We start from the raw sequence: 22,670 nt of genomic DNA on the forward strand, positions 1-22,670 counted from the left end.
GGAACAACTTTCAATAGATTTACTGAGTACCAGCCCTGTACTAGTTATTAGATAACCTGTTACAGTTAAATTATAAGATGTGGGTCATTGAAATCAATATATTCTGGATCAAAAGAAGAGTTAAAGAATACAAATGGGAAAATTAAAAAAAAAAAATTAAATAGGGTATAAAAATACGGTAGCACAGCTTCACTGACATGGTTAAATGTTTCTAAGCTTTTTTTCTTTTTTTCCTTGTTTTTAGTATAATCTCCACATGTGGGGATGAGTGGGGTTAAAAAAACCAAAAACCAAACCCACTGCCGTCGAGTCAATTCCGACTCATAGCGACCCTATACGACAGAGTAGAACTGCCCCAGAGTTTCCAAGGAGCGCCCGGAGGATTATGAACTGCCAACCTCTTGGTTAGCAGCTGTAGCACTTAACCACTATGCCACCAGGGTTTCCCTGGGTGGGGTTAGGGAAGGGAATCTAAGCAGTCTCTTCAACTTGCCTTAAAACTGATTTTTTTTTTTCCTTCTTAAGAGACAGACTCAAATTATCCTTCTCCAACCTGGACATACCTAATGAAAACTATGACATATTAAATATTTTATGATGAGCCTTAACCCCCCAGGGGCCTTAAGTTTACTCAAATTTACTAATTGTCCCATTGACTGAACTTTATATATAACTGAAGATGAAGCTTGTAGTTTTCCTTTAACTTTTAGCAGAAGTATTCTTTCTGAAATAATTTTACAACTTAGAAAACCAAGTCAGTGTCCTTAAACTTCAATATTATTATACATACAATTATTATGCTACCATGAATATAGCATAGGACGTATGAGGTACTGTACTGAATTTACAAAACTGGCAAAGCTGTGAAGACAAGATTTTTAAATCATAATGAAATCTATAATATTGTTGATTTGATCATAAAGTTAGCACTATCTCATAAGATGCAAACAATACATAAATTAATGAGAAAAAAGAAAGAAAAAGAACTATAAACCCCAGCAAACATAGGTCACCTAACGGAAGTTTGGTGTCCATCCTTTCACACATGCCTTTTGTATCTGTATACTCCACATACACACACACACACACACACACACACACACACACACACACAGAGAATTTGGTTTGTATCGGATGATAGCATACACACTAATTTCTTTCTTTGTTTATGAGAAGTGTTTGGGAGAATGGTATCTTTTGGTGGGGACAGGCAAGTTTGTATTTTATTCCTGTTCCATCTTCCCCCTTGACTGGCATTTTCTCCCCACTCCCAAAAATCTAGGACTCATGTACTTTGTTTTTCTAATCTCTATTTAAACACCTGTTTTAAAATCCTTCAGGGACATCACTGAAAATCTTGGCCTGTCTAGGTCAACTAAGATTAAGAAATATCATAACATATTAAAGTGAAGGAGATTAAGAAATAGGGGACATTTCAGATGCCAGACAATTGGAAATAGAGAAAGGAGATATGAGGCAGTAGTTATCAGGGCCTAGAACCCTTAAATTCACACGATGTAAGCAGTTATATATTCTGCAGATTTTTTTTTTTTAATTGTGCTTCAGGTGAAAGTTTACAGCTCAATTTCTCATACAAAAATTTATACACATATTGTTATCTGACATTAGTTGCAATCCCTATAATGTGACAATCCATTTACTCTTTACATCTGGGTTTCTTGTGTCCATTCAGCCAGTTCCTGTCCCCTCCTGCCTTCTCATCCGGCCTCTGGACAGGAGCTGCCCGTTTGGTCTTGGGTATCTACTTGAATTAAGAAGCACACTCTTCACGAGTATTATGTTTTATAGTCCAGTCTAATCTTTGTCTGAATTAATCTTTAGTTTTGTTTAGTTCTGTTGACCCAGAACTAAATATTCTGCCAATTTTGAGGGTGTTCCTCTGAGAGAAAATAATGAGATCAGAACTGGGTTCACTTATAGGTGTTCTAAATACCACCACCATTAGTAACTTGTGCCTTTTTTGGTTACTAACAAAAACTAACCCTTTGAGAATATTCTAAATGGCAGAACTAGCCAAGCTAGCCACTAAACTTCTTTTAAAAGTCAACTAGTTTTAAATTCATCACTGGTCAATAATAACATTTTTATCTTCTGGTTATCAAATCCATTAACTTGTGTATATCTTAAACTTTATGTCTTCTGCCTATTTTTAATGATGGTCAAAGCACTTGTGTTGACTTTTGTGTTGCAGTTAAGAATTGAGGGAGAGAGATGTCAGTTATCAATGTTTTATTTTGATGTTATACTTCAAGTTCAAAAACCCTCAGAAAAATAATGTCCAAAACCACCAGTATCTGGTTAACACTAATCAAACCAAAAGTCCCTGCAACAAAGCGCTTTCATCTGTTAACAGCCAATTTTAAAAGATAACAAGAATAAAATCATTCTATAATATTAGAATTATAAGAGACTTTGGGAAATTTAGTTACAAAACCTTATTCCACAGAAGAGACGACCAAGCCATGGAGAAGTTAAAAAGCTTGCTCAAGATAGAAGGAGATGAAAACAGAGAAGACAAAGACGGTGAGAAGTACAGTGACAAAGAAAAATGTAACAGACCTTCTATCAGAATCCAAGAGTATGTCTCAAGACAAACCAGGCCTTCTTCTGCCACAACATACTTACAAACCCTTCTCTACGCAGATCAGAGAGAAAGAGAACAAACATTTAACAACCTGTGTTATACTCTTGCCAGGTTTTCATATTTCTCTTCCTGAGGCAATCTGGGCTTTTATTTCATTAACTCTACAGTAATTTGAGACAGCACATAACCAATCCTTACTACTGGTTAACATTTTACTACTGAAATCTTAAAATTGCCCAGAGATGAGGGCCTAATTCAATAGTATTATCTCACATGAAGAAAGACATGATGAACCAGTAGGAAGCAGAGCCCAAGATCACGGTAAAAAAAGAGATGGTGCTAATGATGATTCTCTGTGGTTGTCATAATGATCAGGACAGAGGTGTGCCTAGGGGAGCAGGGTATGAGAATACCAGACATATATATACATGTTAACAGAATTTAGGGCTGCGGGAATTTAAAAAAAAAAAAAAAAAGTGACATAGCACTCAAGGAAACACATTGGGGTCAATTGAGTTCATTCCAGAAGGGGAGTAAAGGCAGTATGGCAGGCTTGATCCAAGGGACTTTACAGGGTTTGCACCATGGATCCAAACCTGCCTCTCTCTGCCCTGGCCTCTTCTAACACGGTACATGCTGGTTACCAGTGAAAGTCAAGTCACAGTGGTAGAGAGGCCAAGTTAATACACCATGAGGACTTGTAAAGGAAGTCTCCCATCACTGATTATTTTCAATGCTATTTTGTCAGTTTAGTACGTAACTTCAGAGAGCTGTAACTTTTTGTATACTAAAAAAGAACTTCCAATCTTAATTCCATAAATGGCCTATTGTTGTTTAAGTAGTAGTATTCTTTAAGGCTGAGTTACTTTATAATGAGCAGAGTTGCTTTAAAGTCAGATAGAAAGCTAGCAGAACCCTAAATTCAATGGCTCAGAGGGTTTTTGTGAGGATTTTTAATGAGTGATGTGCTTAGAACCTTGCCTAGTATATAGTATGGTTGCTGTTGAGTCGATTCCAACTCACAGCAACCCTGTAAGTCAGAGTTTTCAAGGAGCAGCTGGTGGATTCAAACTAATGACCTTTTGGTTAGCAGCCTAACTCTTAACCCCTGTGCCACCAGGGCGCCTATCATATTAATAAGCACTATATAAGCACTGGAGTCCCTGGGTAGTAGAAACGGTTAACACATTTGGTTGCTAACCCAGAGGTTGGAGGTTTAAGTGTCTTAGAAGATAAAGGCCTGGCAATACACCTCTGAAAAACCAGTCATTGAAAAACCTACAGAACACACTTATATTCTGACACAGTTGGGGACGTCACGATTTGGAATTGATTGACAACTGGTGTGTGTGCTGTATATAAACATTAGCCATTACTTTGGTTATCAGGATTATGACTCTTTGAAAATCTGATGAAAACTACAAAGACAAAGCATGTATTATACCTGGTAAAGCCTTAAAAAGAGAAGTAGATTAAATGTTACATGTGCTGGTGGCTTTCTGTACTGAATGAAACAAATCATATTTTCAGAAGACCAGACTGCTGTATTCGGTATGTCAGTTGAAAATGCCATGGTAACCACTGTTTCTAGGCAATTGTAAATTATGTGAGTAGTCCACTTTCTATACAATAAGCATACGAGAGAATGGGACAATCAAATGTTATGTGATAATCAGGAGAAAAAACTTAAAAGAGGCATATTTCTTAGAGAGTACAAATACATGCTGTGTTACAACAGAGAAGTACAGCCTTAATAACACTGAGTAAAATAAGTAGGATTAGAATTCATTAGGCAAAACTAAGATCGAGTACATATTTGTACATAAGTACCTGACAATATTATATCATCTTTTCTCCTTGTAAAACATGAAAACATCAAAAATTAAAACTAAGAAATGGATAATGTAAAACATTTTTTAAAAGCCAATTAAATCAGTTGTTAATCTCACGCGAAGTATTAAATTTCACTTGCATAATACTGGAAGGCAAAGAATTTCAATTTCTCAATATTTGAGTATTTCTCTGCAGGAGAATGCAAAATGAAACCAAACAAAATGTCCAATCGAGGTCATTCCTATCTATGCTTCCATCCAAAACCCAATATCCCAAAGAAAATGATGCACCATGGTAGCCAGGGCAAAAGCTGATCACTGTTGCATACATAATTCCAAGAAGCAAAGCTAGACCAAACATGTGCAAAGATGAACAAAATTTCCCCAAAAGGCTCTCTGAATTCTATGGGACACAATAACCAGCAACTTCCGTCCAACTCTTCTTCTAATATAAAAAGGGTTTAAAATGGCTCAGCAGTTAATATGACCAGGGCATCCTTTGACCATTGATTTATTAAATGTGCTTTTCAGATGCTTGGTCACCAGGAAATGCGCAGTAACTGGGTTTCTTAACTTAGTTTTAATCCCAGAATTCTAAGTCACTTTTGATTTAAGTCAATGTTTTTAAATTTCTGAGTGTCATAAATATCAATTTTATTGTGAATAATTATATACTTTTTACACGACAGCATATGCAATATGGCTCATGTGAATAACGGCAGGAGTCAGCCATGATATATCTTGCTGCACAAACTGCATTTCAAATCTTTAGGCAGAATCATATTTACAAAAGGCAAAAAAGTAGCAAGAAAAACTGCCAGATAATTTCTAATTAGAAAGCCCTCTTTTCCAAAAGAACATTTTTCCAGAAGGCGATATATTTGCCTTTTCAACGGAAAATGACATAGGGCTTGAAATCATGTGAGAGTGCAGAGAAATTGGGGACGTGACAAGGACACTACAGCAATGACAGTCAAATATTTACTTTGATGGTTATACTCTTTAGATGGTGAAAATAATTTTAGATGTAAAACATTCCAAAGAAAGGTTTGGATAGATTATTTGACTAACTTGGTTCTTCCTTGACTGCTCTGGAAACCATACACTCAGTTGTCAACATTAACTCAGAAAAGGAACAATTTTTGAGGGAACATACAGTTTAAGCTCTAAAATCACTTTCCAAATACCTTTAACTGCCAATACTGAGAAAAGTCTTAGAGAAATGAGGCAAATTATGAAATACGGACAGCCAAAAAAAAACCTACAAAATATTATGTGTTGACCATTTTTTCCAAGCTATAGATAGACGGACATTTGTAAGTCTTGACTAAGACATTAAAAAAAAAAACAAAGACATAGTTTTTATCAAATCAATGACTACTTAAAAGAACACCAATAGATCCAGATGAATTAAACTATGATAATTATAAATAACTTTGTCATGCATTACTTTAATCTCCATTTTCCATCACTTCACCCATTAAAAAACAAACATTTTCTTTCTGCGTTATTAAAGGATGCATTAGGAAAAAAACTGGAAAAGTCAGAATGCTGTACTTCTGTTAAACAGCGCACCCTTGTGGCTTCTTTTACAACCTAAACAAGAAAAATTGCAGGGAAAATCCTTCATGGACTTAGAACTGATCCTGTCATACATATTTTTTTCCATTCACATTTTTTCCAAGCATGCCATCAAAAATGATGCCTTTCTAAATTGTTATAAAAGGCGTATAGTGACAATGACTATCTTTGATTTTAAATTTAAATTAAGTAAGCAGTAAAGTAAAATTTACCCGTAAATGTATATGCTCTGAATTTCTTGTATATCTGCATCAATTTAAGAGTCAATTCTATCATGTAATGTACATTTTATTTTAGTTGTTGATCCTTAAGCTTTCGATATTAAAAAAAAAAAAAACAGTGCCGTCGAGTTGATTCTGACTCATAGCGACCCTATAGGACAGAGTAGAACTGCCCCATAGAGTTTCCAAGGAGCGCCTGGTGGATTCGAACAGCCGACCCTTTGGTTAGCAGCTGTAGCACTTAACCACTACGCCACCAGGGTTTCCGCTTTCAATATAACCTTGCCAAAATTCTGGCATTTCCATAAAAGTTTATTTAAGAGAAAATGTTGCTAACAATCATGTAGACCAGTTGCTATAAAAGTGAATATATGCAATTTTTAAGTTATCTAAGAACACATGACAATGTGCCAGATATATAAATGAAATGTTCAAATTCTGTTATGCTTCGCTTCTAGGTATGAAAGATACTCTCATTGTATATACCGTATCTAGCCGTGTGACCCTCAGCGAGATGGACCGACACAGTGGCTGCAACATTGGGCTCAAACATAGTAATAATTGTTTGCAGATGGCACATAACAGGGCAGTGTTTTGTTCTGTTCTACATAGGATCATTATGACTCAGAACTGACTCGATGGCACCTAACAACTTATCAATTATCTTGAATACCTATTGTATTACAAAGTTTTGCAAGAGAACACAATTCCTGCTTTCTGGATGGGGAGAGAAAAAAGGGAAAACTTAACAGCACTACAAGCTTTAAACAATCATATAACCTTAATGTTTATCTCTAGAAAACAGGAGAAGTTAATCATATTATATCCATCAATGTAATACTACGTAGCCTTTAAAAAGGGGAAGCCCCTTATGTACTGATAAGAATCTTCAAAATAACATAATTCAATATCAAAAAGTGAGATATAATATAGTGTATATAGCATATGACCATCTGGGGGGGAAATAATATGTAGCACAAATATTTGTTTGAATATGTATGCATTCTCTCTGAAAGGGTACCCAGAAATTGCTAATATGGCTGCTTTTGGATACGGGTAGGGCAAGATTTTTTGCTGTATTTCCCTTTTCATCTTTAGAATTTTATATCATGTGAGTATATAAATTAAAACAAACAAAATGAAAAAGCACAAGAGAGACAAATTCAGAGAGAGTAAAGATAACTCTGTGCTGGAATCTTTAGAAAATTCTCATCTAGTAGAAAAAACAACAGGTATAATTTGAATAGGTGAGTAGGGATGAAGAAGATAGAGGTGGAGCCACTCAATCTAAAAGGAGAAGCAGCAGGAGTTTGCATGAGAAACAGCAAGTCAAGTCTTCTGGTTAGAGTTTGAAGCGTGCTGAGCATTATAAAGAATTAAAATTTGCAAGTAAAGTTGTCATCAATTTATGAGGGACCTTGAGTGTCAAGAAAACAACAGCTGGCTATCCAAGGTTTCTGAACTGGAATGTGATAATAAAGAAATGCAAATCTCCCAGCCACAGAGTATTCTGAACAGAGAAGTGGAGAAACATGTCCTCTTCCTCTCACACTTTGCTCTGGGTATCTCTAGGCATGTCTAGAGCAGGGCGAATGGAGGGAAGGATGAGGAGACATTATGAAGGCAGATTGAGTGAAGGAATGATCACTGCCTGGATCTGAAAAGAAAAAGAACACATCAAAGATGATCTCAAGCTTTGCAATCTGGGAGAAAAAAATATGAATTTGGTTTTAAATATGCTGAGTTCCAGGTAGTGATGAGTCAATAAGCAAGACGGATTTCAACCGCAACTGGAAAAATATTGGGATTGGAACTACAAAGCTAAGAACAATCAGCACGTGAATTCACATAGATGTCTTTTCAGAAAGGGTACAACAGAGGCTAACACCAAGAATTTGAGTAGTCCTGGTAGTGCGAATGGTCAAGTGCTCAGCTGCGCACTGAAAGGTTGGCAGTTCTAATAACATCCTAGCAGCTCTGCAGGAGAAAGACCTGGTGATTTGCTTTCATAAAGATTAAAGCCAAGAAAACCCTATGGGGCAGTGCTACTGTGTCACATGGGGTTGCTATGGGTCGAAATTGACTTAATGGCGTCCAACCACAGCAAATTTAGAAAATGGGTAAAGGAAGTAGAGGCAGGAAAAAATCAGATAAGAGAGATGAAAGAAGAGAATCAAGACCAATGGAGAGAAAAAAATCAAGGCCAAGGGCAATAAATCACATCAAATACTGCCAAGAAAATAAGTGCCAAGATGAATTTTATGGCACAAGATCACATGTTCAAACATGTACACATGCACACACAAACACACAGTCACAAACAGGACTAAAACTTAATCATTAAAAAATTTTGTAATGAATAAATTAAAAAACGGCTCTTTAGCTTCTCTAGGGAAAAATAAATATTTTTGGACTCGATGGCACTGGGTTTTTGGGTCTGGGTTATTGAACAATACATCAAAGAACTATCCAGATGTCCAGATCAAAAGAAAACAATAATTAGAAATAAAAATGTGCAATTTGCCAGAGGCAACATATTAAAAAAAAGATTACTTAACATGAGGACACCAATCAGTCATAGATCAGAGGGTGAAAATCAAAAGAAATAGCTTTTGGTGAGGTCACTGGTAGTGCAGCCTAGAGTTTAAAAAGCAGACTATTAGAAAGACAACATAGACCTCTTGGGGATCCTAGCACAAAGGAAATTTCCTGGAAATAGATTGGGTGAGGATAGCTGGAATAAAGATTTGAGAGCAGGGGCTAAGATTTATTTCTATATAAAGAAAAAAATGGAGTTCAGTAGCTACAAATCTGTCTTGAAAGAAGTACAGCCAGAATGCTCCTTAGAAGCAAGAATGGCAAGACTTTGTCTCACATACTTTGGACATGTTATCAGGAGGGACCGGTCCCTGTAGTAGGACATCACCCTTAGTGAAGCAGAGAGTGAGAGAAAAAAAGAAAGACCCTCAACAAGATGGGTTGGCACAATGCACTCAAGCATAGCAACAATTGTAAGGGTGGCACAGGACCAGGCAATGTTTCATTCTGTTGTACATAGATAGTAAATGACTTACTATGAAGAAATTTAAAGGTTACAGCCACAAAAAATGAAGGTTTTGGGTACATTGACTCGGCCCCTGCTTATTTCATTCAGTTTCAATCTGTTTCTTGCTCATGCCCAGGCATGCCACCGTCTTCACAACCCTATGTCTTTGAACAGGGTCCCTCTCGTCTGACTAATGCACTCCCACACCTATCTTAAGACTTAGCTCAAGAATCACTTCCTTTGCAAAGTTTCACCCAACTCTCAGAAGTTACTCGGAAAAAAAATTTGTCAGTAAAAAATTTTATAATGTGAAAAAAAAATAAATAACTCTCCTACTGAAAGGAAGAAAACCCTCAAAAAGATGGATTGACAGTGTCTGCAATACTGGGCTCAAGCATAACGATTGTGAGCGTGGTGCAGGACCAGGCAGTGTTTTGTTCTATGGTAAATGGGGTCGCTGTGAGTCAGAATCAACTCGACTGCAGCTAACAACATAACAACAACTGATTTTTAAGATGGGATTTTATACCAGACATTAAATTAGACAAAAAGACTCTTAATAGGAATAAGAAGATAACTTAAATGGATGATTTTCTAGATCACTGTGGAGTTTAAGCATTCTTTGTCCATTTCTTTTACAGTTACTATTTACTTTCTAAAGACACACACGACAGTTTACAAACTACAGTTTGAAAACTTTTTAAAGTAAAGTTAAAGAAGCAGAGAAACATCTATTAGGTAGTTGGGATGAGTTCATTTACTTGAGCATTGAATTTACTAAGCTTTCACGTGGGAAATAAAAGTTCTTAACTAAATACAAGAAAACTTCTCAGTGCCTTAATTACTTCATAATAAAATTTGCTTTGAAAGCTATTTAAATCATATTTTATCTGAATACAAGCAACAAAATATATGGCCTCATAGTCTATAATAATTAAATATTCACATATTCCACATGAATAAACAGGGATATACGAATGGATCTCCACAAAAAAGGCATTCTTAAGAAAAATTTGGATTTAAGATAACAACAATAATAAGAAAGTTCGAGGAAAAGTAAACCTAAAATAATATTTTGGAGATAGGAGTGCGTAAAAGCAATTGCAATATATTCTGAAGAGACTCATTTGTTTTACTATTGAGCATCTAACTGTGTACCAGGCCCCTTACCCACTGCCACTGAGTTGATTCCGACTCGTAGTGACCCTATAGGACAGAGCAGGACTGCCATCAAGTTTCCAGGGCTGTAATCTTTGCAATAGCAGACTGCCACATCTTTTTCCCACAGAGTAGCTGGTTGTTTCAAACCACTGGCCTTTTGGTTAGCAGCCAAGAGCTTAACCACTGTGCCTCCAGGTGACCTATGTACCAGGCAGACACCAGCAATCCCTCTGAGAATCTCAGAGTCAGATCAAGAAAATTTATTTAAAGAACCCATGACTCCAACATAAAGATCATACTACTATTAAAAAGAAAAAAAAAAGTTCCAAAATAAGTATTCTTGTTTCTAAAATTACTGGAGCATATATGCATTAAACAAGGACCAAAAGCTTCAGTAAATAAGGACTTTAAGGTTTATGCATCATTTATTTGCTCCAATGGGAAAACTACTTACACTTGGCATATTCATTCTTTACTGCATCACAGAACTACACAATCTTTTCCCATTATCAACTTTATTAGTAACTAGTTATTAATCTTATTACAAGTTAGTATAACTAGTTAGTTACTAACTTAGTAACTAGTTACCAACTTTATTAGTAATCCATGTGGAAATAGATAAGTTAGGTAAGAGGAAAAATAGATGGCCCCTTGCCCTACCTAATAAAACAAAACACTACTCACCTTATTTGTTTCATCCACACTCAGGGATTTTACTACACATGAAGCTGGCCTCTCCTGGGTGTTGGCGAGGTCCTGTGGGGTGCTCTGAGATGCTGACATTGGAGGCAATGGAGCCCGCCTCTTCTTGGGTGCATCTGATGGCAGGGTGTTTGAAATATACTGTTTGGAAATGGTATTGGGCCTTGTGAAAGTTGGGCGAGGCTTACTTATTAGAGGGGTTGCAGGGGCACTTGCAGCCTAATAAAGGATAAAAAGAAAAAAAAAATCTACCTATAATTTCAGGATACAAAGCACCTGCAATTAAAAAAAAAAAAGATTTCAAGAATCTTATGAAATTCTACACCAGAAAACAAAATACTTACTTGCTCCCGCTTTTTCTTACTGCGTTGAAAAAAGCTGAAAAATCCTTTGTTTTCTTTCTCCTTCATCGTTTCTAGGTCTTGTGATATTTGGCAGGACTCTAAAACAGAAGAAAAGCACCTTGCTTTTTAGATGAGGTTTCATGTTCCTTTTCAAGGCTTCATTCTATTATCTTCCCTTTAAAAAATTAGCAAATGATGAAAGCTACTATTTATAGTTGACTCTGAATCAGGAACTCTGCTAGGCACCTTACTTACATGTAGTATCCTATTTAATGTTCAATCCAACAAGCAAGCTTACTATTTTTCAAAGCAAAGGAAAAGAAGCTTAAAGAAACTAAGAAACATACTCAGGGCCAACACCAGGAAGTGACAGAGCATAAACTCAGCTGTGACTCAGTAGTCTGTGTTTTATTTATAATGACCAACATTTCAGAAGGTAAAAAAAAAAAAAAACTTGGAATTAACTGAGATACAGAGTCACTTCCCTAAGTTTGTTCCATTGTTTATTTTGAATTATAATTCCATCTCAGGGCTAAACTATCATGAAATATTTTATTCTGTAAAACATGCTTTACTATAGTTACTTAGTACTTTGTTAAATGTTTCATAAATGTTAAACTTTTTAGAATCAGTGTTTCTCAACTGGGGGTAATCCTCCCCCAGGGGATATGCGACAATGTTTCAGGACCTTTTGGTTGTCACAACTGGGGGTGGAGAGACATGTGCTATGGGAATCTAGTGGGTAGGGGTGAGGGATGATGTTAAAAATTCTACAATGCACAGGACAGCTTCCCACAAGAAAAGTATTATCCAGTCCAAAATGTCAACGGTGCCAAGGTTGAGAAACCCCACTGTAATCAGAATGGCAAATGTCAAACCACAAGACTATGTACATTATATTTCTTCAAAATTTTCCAAAAAACGTGTTTCCTAATATCCACTGAAAGGACCTAATCCCAAAAATGACAAATCCAGTAGTATGGAGCCACCCTGGCCCAGACTGTCTCTACCATGTCCCACTAAGAGGAACAACAAATATTTGAGAATACTTGATTCTTTGTATGAAGAAATGTACAAGATGAACCTGGAACATCTTTTCATACCAGGAAAAAAGTTATCAAAGTCTACTGGGGTCATATCAAAAGGACTCAAGAAACAATCTAATAAGCCTTCTATTGGAAAAAGCCAGGTCAATTTGAGCATCAATAAGAATAATAAATCAATAGATTGAAATACATAGTATATATTCGAGTCAAAGTGTTCATAATGCTTCTCATTAATACTCATTGTTCACTGTTGTATAATGCTAAAGAACCAACACACTATTTAAAAACCTAATGAAGGGAAAGATTTACACATGTATCCTTCCTTTTCAGAATGAATTCTACCTCAAGGTAGTAAATAAGCTGATATGAGAAAGTTTGCTTTTTAGAAATATTCCAATTAATAATTTAAAGGAATATTTGCATAGAATGTCACCATTCTGCAACCCCTAATTAACTAAGATCTAAGCAACCATCATCAAAAAACCTGTTGCCGTCAAGTAGATTCTGACTCATAGCGACCCTATAGGACAGGGTAGAACTGCCCCATACGGTTTCCAAGGAGCACCTGGTAGATTCGAACTGCCAACCTTTTGGTTAGCAGCCGTAGCTCTTAATCATCAATAGTTGATAACAAAAACACAACTAGACATTACATGCCTCTGAATAGAAGTACATAATAGCACCTAAGAAGTATTCTTGCCCAAAATATCTCAACCAAATCTGACCAAGTCTCTAGCTTTAATAATCCAGGAAATACAGAGGGGAGAAGAACATGTTAAGCGACACCATGACATGTAATATGCAAAATCCAGAATGTGAAAATCTCTATACGACAAATGTCCTGGTTTCATCGACAATAAGTGAAAATAGTTTTTTTAAAAAAGTTTCAATCATAAGCAGTGGGATTAGAAAAAAACAAAACAAAACATTTCTATCAAGCAATATACAGGTTTTATGATAAATAACAACATCATTTACATGACATTAAAAAAAAAATGTGCCGACTATCAAAACTTGCGGGAAATAGCTAAAACAGAACTTAGGGGTAAATGTATAGTCTTAAGTGGTTTTATTTAAAGACATGTTTAAATGACCAAATAAATTATGACAAGTAGGGGCTACTCCAGGAATGCAAAGATAGTTAACACCAATAAATATATTAATGCAATATGCCTCAATAACATATTAAAGGACAACTATATTTTACAAATAAAATCTTTATCCTGGTATTTCTAATATTAAAAAAGTAACATTTTCGTAATGAGCTTATTGACAACACTAACAATTGATAATGCACATGTGAATAGCAGTTTGTAGTTAGACTTTTCTTCAACATGCCTTTTTTTTTTTAATTTATTTCTTAATAACAAGTAATCATTCTGAGCCCTTTTTATAGTTTAGGGGATGGTTCCATTTACCCCAATGGATGTCAAGAAATGGAAGCAGATGATGTCACTACATTAAGTATCTGAGGAGCTAGATGACCAGAGTTCAACTAACTTGTACATGGATACACAGGGATTAAATGGTACAGCTGAAACTAGTATCCACTTAAAGATGATTTATTATATATATATATTTTTTTGGTAGAAATGCCACTATTTCATTTGCAGATAGATCACATGTGGTGAAATGGGTTTATGGAGCCTTTCTGGCCATGGGCTTGTAATTCTCCCAAAATGATTAATTGGGGCACAATCCCTAAAGGATTGCTCAGTTGGCTATCTGCATAAGCACCTTGCAAGGAGTTGGTTGGTTTACAATACATGGATTTGCTGGGGTGGCCCTCTCATAGTTCACCTTTACTCAGATTGGCTGGGGGGAGGGTCCTACCCAGTGACTTTCACTCAGATTTACTGGGGAAATCCCACCCAGTAGTACCAGATTGGCTGGGGGGCCTGCCCAGTGACCAATAAGAACCCTAGAATGTCAAGGCTCAGATGTGACCTCCTGATCCAGGAGAGTCAGGAGTGAAAAATGTCCTTTGGACATGAGGCCCTGTGCTGAGAACTGCCTAGAAAAGCTGTTATAGAGGTGAAGGGCTGTAACACTGAGCTGGAATACTCAGTGAGCTGGTAACACTGAAGACTGAGAAATGCTGGCAAGCACAGCAGAACTGAGTGGCAGAAAAAACCACAGTGGCAGTAGTATGAGCAGTGGGAACCATGAGACCGACAGAGGGTAGCGGTGGGCAGAGTTGGCCCACGTAGTGAAGCTTGGCACCCCTAGGCAGGAGGTTGTCAACACAGCTGGGCACCTCTGGGAAGGAGGTCTCCAAAAGAGCAGAGGCTTGGGCATACACCGCACAGGGGTTGCCTGTAAAACAGTTTTGCTTCAAGAGTTGTCACTGTGCCGGGCCTCACCCTGGCACTGGTGCAGGGTTGTCCCAAAGGTACTGGTTGAAAGCTGGACCAGCAAGCATAGGGGGCCCAACTCAGCCAAGAAAAGGTGCTGAGAAAACAGCCACACCACACTGACCAGACCTGATGACACACCTGCTGAGAGAGAGAGAGACACCTGCTGACTTCTGGTCCACAGCTGCCTGCCCAGTGACTCAGAAATGGAGATGTATAACTTAGGCAGAAAGGATGAGCAGGTTCCCATTCACCACAAATCTGTTCCTGTTGTTTACTCTTTTTTTCCTATAATTAATCTGTTCTTGTTCACTGGAAGCCCTGGTGGAGCAGTGGTTAAGTGTTATAGCTGCTACAAAAGGCTGGCAATTTAAATCCACCAGGCACTCTTCGGAAACACAACGGGGCAGTTCTACTCCGTCCTATAGGGTTGCTATGAGTCAGAATCAACTGGATGGCAACAGGCTTTTTTTTTTTTTTTTTTTAATCTTGTGACTCTTAACCAACACGCATCTTAAGATCTTAAAAATCTTTGACTTCTTTAATTAAGGTAGTCTTTGCAACAGTCACCAGTCATAAATAATCATACTATTACTTATGTATGTATAACTCTTAGAATTGACAGGCTCAGTGTACTTTGGGAGAACTGGAAGTAATAAAAAAAGAAAATTCCAATAACACGTAATGTGCACAGTTTACGCTCTTTTTCATTTTTAAGGCGGTAATTATTACAGTAATCAATTACGAGAGCCTATCTTTTTTTAAAAGTGGAAAAAAGTCATCCAGAGCTTATTATTATTGTACAATTTTAATAAAGTTTTCCTCCCCTTATGAAAGTACTACATAAAAAAAAATTATAAAATTCTGCAACATAAAGAAGGGTGGAAAAAAAATCACCCATAGTCCTACACACAAAGGTAACCACTATTACAATTTTGCTGTATTTCCTTTCAGAAATTTCATTAAAATTTTTTTTACATACTGTATTAAACCCATTTATATGCTTTAAAAGACCATTTGGCATAAGCATTTTTCCATGTTGCTACAAAATATTCACAATTTAACGGCTGCAAAATTTCGTATGATGAATAGACCATGATTCTTGCAAATAATTCTTCAATGGAAATAATATGAGATTCTTCCACAGTACCACTGAACTATTAGCCAAAAAAACAAAACCCACTGCTGTCGAGTCAATTCCGACTGAGAGTGAGCCTATAGGACAGAGTAGAACTGCCCCACAGAGTTTCCAAGAAGCGCTTGGTGGATTTGAGCTGCCAACCTTTTGGTTAGCAGCCATAATTCTTAATCACTAAGCCACCAGGGTTTCCAAACTATTAGCATTTGTATCTAATTAAGAGCCTGGCAAAATAATTTTTTGAGTTTTTCTCACATTCTTAGAATGATATCATTTCAAAATTATTATTGAAATGTAATTATTGCAATTAAATTAAAAAATCAAGGGGCAGGGTGTAACTTATTGCTTCAAAAATAAAACCCAAAGATTTTTCTAAATTAAAATCTCTCCCAGAATATACACATTAATAATGGTATAAAAACAGTAAAATTAGAAGCATATTTTTCAATTTACCCAATACAAATAGAGAATTCATGTCACAATTTGTTGCTACTGATTCATGTGTCTTACCTTGTAAAGATGACTTATTGAAGGCAGTAACAGAAGTGTCTACAGAAGGAGGGGGTAAAAAAGGGTAAATTGACTGTAACAATGATGTTTGTTCACTGTAAAACATCACTGAGTTGTAAAAGTAGTCTGTGTATTACATAAAGTCACAAATCCAGACCAAGTTTCAAGTTCCTATGCACAGTGTGTAAGTCATTGGCTCCTTCACTAAACTTATTTCTTCTAGTGAAACATCTTTATGTTAAGTAAGCTTGCATTTGTCTATTAGATACCTTACGAACCAACATTCTCTAAGATCTCTAAATTTTAATACATTATTTTCCATAGATTAAAAGTGTAAACTATTTCTAGTTAGAACACTTTTGGAATTAGACTTATCCATTGTATAAGCCAGTTTATATTGGGTTCTGACCTTAAAAAAAAAACATTGTCAAGAAACTTCCAGACTTGAATGATAACTTAAGACTCAGATAAAACTACAGTCTTTAGGAAATCACACTGGATTAGAAGAGCAGAGGATTCATAACATGTAAATTTTCATTTCCGTTTAATTTTCAAATCCACATAGATTAGATTAAATACCACCAAAAAAATTTATAGGTAGATGGGAAAATGTAAAGTATGGATGACAGATAAGAAAGTTTTCATTCCAATTTCATAAAGTGAAATCAAGTTGAATTTTCTTATATTCATTTTTCTTACTCCCAAAGACACGTTTTTACTTCTATCTGTGGATCCATTAATTTGCAATTAAGAATTTAAGAACACCCATATTATAAACACATACACACACACATATATATATAACACATCCTGTCAAATGAATAAAACAAAAAGCACAACTTACCTCTGCTGACATCCATGGCATATAATTCTCTTAGACCCAGGTCATTAAGGGATTTTGTCAAGTCGAGTGGCTCCTGAGATTGATAATCCTTCAACAGCAGCGTATGGAATGGATCAAACTCACATTTGCTGCATATAATCGGAACAAGTTCCTGAAGGGATGCATGTGGACTAACTCTCACTATTGTCTTCTGTGTTTTCTTAAAATTGATCACTACTCTCACAGTTTTCTGAAATACATAAAATATTTGACACAAACTGACATTTTCCAATGCTGTCCAGAATAAGGAGATAATACAGAATTACATATTTGTATGATAAAGACACTGCACTTTTCTATCTTGGTGTAAATTTTTTAAAAATCAATATTACTTCCTAGATCCAAAGCAAATTCTTAGAAACAAACATTAGTTACCTTAATAAAATAATCTGGATTAAATTCACAATCCCTGTATAGTAAAATATTAAGTGGATTTAAATCCAAAAAGGAACAAAATTTCATAAACAGGACTACTGATTTTTAATTTTTTATTCCTTAGGATATTTACTTTAAAATTAGTAAACCTACATAATAACATAAAATTAAACGTATATTATTCTATCCTTTATAAAACGAGAAATGCTTATCTCCGTAATGGTTTTTCAGTTGTCTTAAAGAAAAAAGGTTGTGTTTGTTAAACCTTGAAAATATTTGTTTCTGTTTGAAACATGATAAATGTGATAAGCCATATAAACAGCTTAGCAGAGTGTCTGGCACATAGGAATTTATCACTGAATACTAGCTATATCACTACAACTACTTTGGCTAATTTTGATATAATAGTAAAGAATATTAAAATCATCCTTATTTATATATTTCATACTACTAATTCAAAAATATTGAAAAATTTTAAGCATTTTATAATTTTAATGTAATTTAATTAAATCATGTGTTTATAACTTAGAAATATGTGAATATACTAAGTGAAATCTGCAGTTTGCAGACCCTCAAAGCTAAACATTTTTTATAAAGCCCAAACCCCACATATAATCCCATGCTGTAGCCTAAGTAAAACTATTTCCATCTAGATGAACAGTATAACTTATCTAGAGGGAAAACAGTACAATACTCTAATTCTTAATAGCACATTGTCGAAAGCAAATATGTTTTAATATAGTAAAAAAAAAATCTGTCATACCTTTTGAAAAAATTAATATGAGAATATAGGTTCTCAACTTGTAAGTAAATGATCAACTTAATATATAAACTTATATATTTTTTGAAATAAAAAGTGATTGACGTTGTTTATAATGAGAGTATTGAAACTTATAGACTTCCATCCTTACTGTCTATGGCAACTGAGCAATTTTATAGAGAAAAAAGAACTGATGATATCAGAATCATTGGGGTTAAAAATTTTTGCTTAAAATTTATACATTAAAGAAAACTGAAAAACTGTAGTTCAAATTAACAATTATTTGGAAATTAGTAAGTTATAACCATAGATTACCAAGTATAAGGAAACATCAAAAAAAATTTAATACATTTTTAAATGAACGCTTATATAAAAATTCTAAAACCTTTTAATACTTTAAAATACAGTCAGTCAAAATTGTCAGACTCTCAGACAGTTGTATAGATCGCTTTAAGGCCATCTAAAGTCTAAATTATTTCCCCAAACTCTAGTTAATCCAAAGATCAAGAACCACCTACATCCTAAAAAGGAGGCCTAGGAAATCGTATTGTTCACACAAAATTTGACCAGAAAAATCAATTTTTAATTCATTTATAATGCAATGCAGATGACTGAAAAATCAACATAATATTTCAGCTATAAAATATTAAAATCTGTAGTGAAATTCTTACCTCTGGTATTATAGGTGTAGGTTTTTTCTTATCCAAAACTTTTGGCTTTAAAATTACCTTCTCCACTTCCAACATTCCTATTGGTGTGTTAGGCTTAAATTTAATGGGGTTCTTTTCAGCTGACAGTAAATCAATTGTGTAGCTTGATGGATTTAAGTGATACTGTGCACAGAGGAATATCAACAAGTCCATCACAGGTTTACTGTAAAATAAGAGTAATGGTAATCATAAAGGCCCATAAAACATAAAAGCAGCTTAAAAATCTAACTATAAGGTATTTAAGCATTCAAAATTATAACAGCTAAAAAGCCTTCAATAGTATTCAAGGTACCTTGGGGTCCAGTGTTGGTTCAACAATTAACTTATTTCTTCCTATCTGCCAAATGGTCTTCATGTTATAAATTTCGGAGGAGGAGGAGAAGGTGTAGAAGTCTCTTCCTTATCCGAGAGCAGTCAATTAGTTTAGCAGGTGCTCCTTCACAATATTATTTGGAATACTGGCAGTCTTTAGCTTATGAGCGGGTTATATTAAAAGTTCTTTTAAGAGTGAAGTAGACAAAACAACAAAAACCACCTGGCTTCAGAATAGCTTAACATAGAGCTTATTTACCTGAGTAAACTCACAAAATCCTGAAGAAGAGTGTAATACAGATTTTCTAATTCATTCAAACTATGTTTAATATTTTCTACACAGTACAAGTGATATAGCAAACCTGCCCTAGTGTCACAGTGGTTAAAGTGCTCGGCTGCTAACCAAAACATCGACAGTTCAAACCCACCTGTGGAGCGGCTGCTTCTGTGAAGATTTGCAGCCTTGAAAACCCTGTAGAGCAGTTTTACTCTGTCCTATAGGGTTGCTATGAGTGGGAATCAACTCAACAGCAATGGATTTGGTTTTTGGCTTTGGCTCTCACAGAAATAATATTTTACTACACGGATTAGACCAAGCATTGGCAAAATGGACCCACAATCTATTTTTGTAAATAAAGTTGTATTGGAGCATGATCATAGCCACTTGTTTACATGTTTTACGTCCCTATGTTTATATGCCTATGGCTGCTTTTGTGCTACAATGGTAGACTTGAGTAGTTGCCACATAGACTGTATGTCCCACAGAACCTAAATTATTTACTATCTGATCCTTGATAGTAAAGTTTATAGGCCCTTGTGCTAGACAGTAAACAAGTAACCAAGTAAATGGATGAGGTCATAGTGATTAAGTGCTAAATATGAATGGCAATACAGAACCTATTTCTGTAGGAAATGCAAACCCAACCTGAGATTCAGGGACACTTCCTAATTTTTGCTTCCCTTTCCAAAGACTCCAATGGTTGATCCAGACTTTTGTTTTCACTCACACCATGAATAGTGCAATGGGTCTAGTCTTTCTTAATTGTCAGCCCTTCAAGAAAGCACACTAGATCTTCTGTATCATGTATTTTCCTCAAATGTCTGGTGATTCCAAACTGTTAGTTCATATTTAAGACTGAGACACTAAAACACTCTTTAAAAGTCCTATTTTCATGGATTGTGGTTGATGTCAGCTGGTGAGCTTTATTTTAAAACCATCAAGTGGCCAGCCAGTTTTTTTTTTACTGAGAAACATAAATGTCAGTTAAAATGTTTCCCCAATTTCTTGATGGGAGATATGAAACTGACACCTGACTTTCAGGAACTTTACAGGCTGTGAGGCCAGGCATTTCCTCATCAGCATGCAATTTTTAATTTGATGTATCTCTCTTCATGTGGCACCTCACTGCCATTATCCTAGCTGGAATTCACAGGACTGGAGCCTCCTTGGCTCCAGAGAAGTTTTTCCTTTAGGGGTTGGGAAGCATCAGTTTTCTGAAGTTTTATGGACTTGAGGTCAAATAACACTTTGAGTAGACTTTCAAACCATCCCTTGTGTTCAGCTCTCTAACTCAACCTCCCCTCCTGTTGTTTTTCCCCATTTCTGGGCCATTCCGGTATCTATAGCATAAAGAGGTATGTTTCTTAATGGTACTCTCATTTCCCTTCTCTTCTCCCACATATATGTGTTGTCGTTGTTGTTCTTAGATGCCATCGAGTTGGTTCTGACTCATAGCGATCCTACGTGAAACGGAATGATATACTGCCCAGTCCTGTGCCGTCCTCACAATTGTTGCATGCTTGCATCTTTGCAGTCACTGTGTCAAGCCATCTTGTTGAGGGTCCTCCTGTCTTTCACCGACCCTCTACTTTACCAAGCATGAAGTCCTTCTCCAGAGACTGGCTCCTCCTGATTACATGTACGAAGTACCTGAGATGAAGACTCGTCATTCTCAGGTCTATGGTGCATTCTGGCTGTACTTCATCCAAGAGATTTATTCGTTCTTCTGGCAATCCATGGTACATTCAATATTCTTTGCCGACACCATAATTCAAAGGCATCAGTTCTTCTTCAGTCTCTCTTATTCATTGTCCAGCTTTCACATGCATATGAGGTGACTAAAAATACCATGGCATGGGTCAGGCACACCTTAGTCCTCAAAGTGACATCTTTGCTTTATAACACTTTAAAGAGATCTTTTGTAGATTTGCCCAATGCAATATGTCATTTGATTTCCTTACTGCTGCTTCCATGGGCATTGACTGTGGATCCAAGGAAAACGAAACCCTTGACAACTTCAGTATTTTCTCCATTTATCATAATGTTGCTTATTGGTCCAGTTGTGAGGATTTCTGTTTTCTTTATGTTAAGGTGTAATCCATACTAAAGGCTATAGTCTTTGAGCTTCATCAGTAAGTGCTTCAAGTCCTCTTCACTTTCAGCAAGCAAGGCTGTGTCATCTGCATACTGCAGGTTGTAAATGAGTCTTCCTCTAATCCTGATGTCCTGTTCTTCTTCATATAGTCCAGCTTCTCAGATTATTTGCTCAGCACACAGATTGAACAAGTATGGTGAAAGGATACAACCATGATGCACACCTTTCCTGATTTTGAACCATGCAGTAAGTATACCCTTGTTCTCTTTGAACGACTGCATCTTTGGTCTATGTACAGGTTCCTCAAGAACATAATTAAAGTATTCTGGAATTCCCATTCTTTGCAATGATATCCATAATTTGTTATGATCCATACAGTCGAATGCCTTTGCATAGTCAATAAAACACAGGTCAACTTCTGGTAGTCTCTGCTTTCAGCCAGGATCCACCTGACATCAGCAACGATATCTCTCATTCTACATCCTCTTCTGAATCTGGCTTGAATTTCTGGCAGTTCCCTGTCAATGTACTGCTGCAACTGCTTTTGAAAGATCTGTAGCCAAATTTTACTTGTGTGTGATATTAATGATATTGTTTGATAATTTCCACATTCTGTAGGATCACCTTTCTTTGGAGTAGGCACAAACATGGATCTCTTGCAATTGGTTGGCCAGGTAGCTGTTTCACAAATTTCTTAGCATACACGAATGAGTGC

General features: G+C 36.0%; 1 protein-coding gene across 7 annotated transcripts in view; it reads right to left on the reverse strand.

The window, feature by feature from the left end:
- COBLL1 (cordon-bleu WH2 repeat protein like 1) overlaps positions 1 to 22,670 on the reverse strand; it is a 183,517-nt gene that overhangs the window by 29,982 nt on the left and 130,865 nt on the right. For 5 of the 7 annotated variants that reach the window (XM_049887326.1, XM_049887325.1, XM_049887329.1 and 2 more), the window contains 5 exons: positions 19,230 to 19,431; positions 17,385 to 17,613; positions 16,541 to 16,579; positions 11,493 to 11,590; positions 11,131 to 11,367 (listed from right to left, as the gene is read on the reverse strand). In XM_049887326.1, coding sequence (XP_049743283.1) covers positions 11,131 to 11,367; positions 11,493 to 11,590; positions 16,541 to 16,579; positions 17,385 to 17,613; positions 19,230 to 19,431 — 805 coding nt within the window. The remainder of the gene's footprint in view (positions 1 to 11,130; positions 11,368 to 11,492; positions 11,591 to 16,540; positions 16,580 to 17,384; positions 17,614 to 19,229; positions 19,432 to 22,670) is intronic. The other 2 variants (XM_049887328.1, XM_049887327.1) reach the window with 1 other exon arrangement.

Source organism: Elephas maximus, chromosome 6, assembly GCF_024166365.1.
Source record: "Elephas maximus indicus isolate mEleMax1 chromosome 6, mEleMax1 primary haplotype, whole genome shotgun sequence".
Taxonomy (NCBI): Eukaryota; Metazoa; Chordata; class Mammalia; order Proboscidea; family Elephantidae; genus Elephas; species Elephas maximus.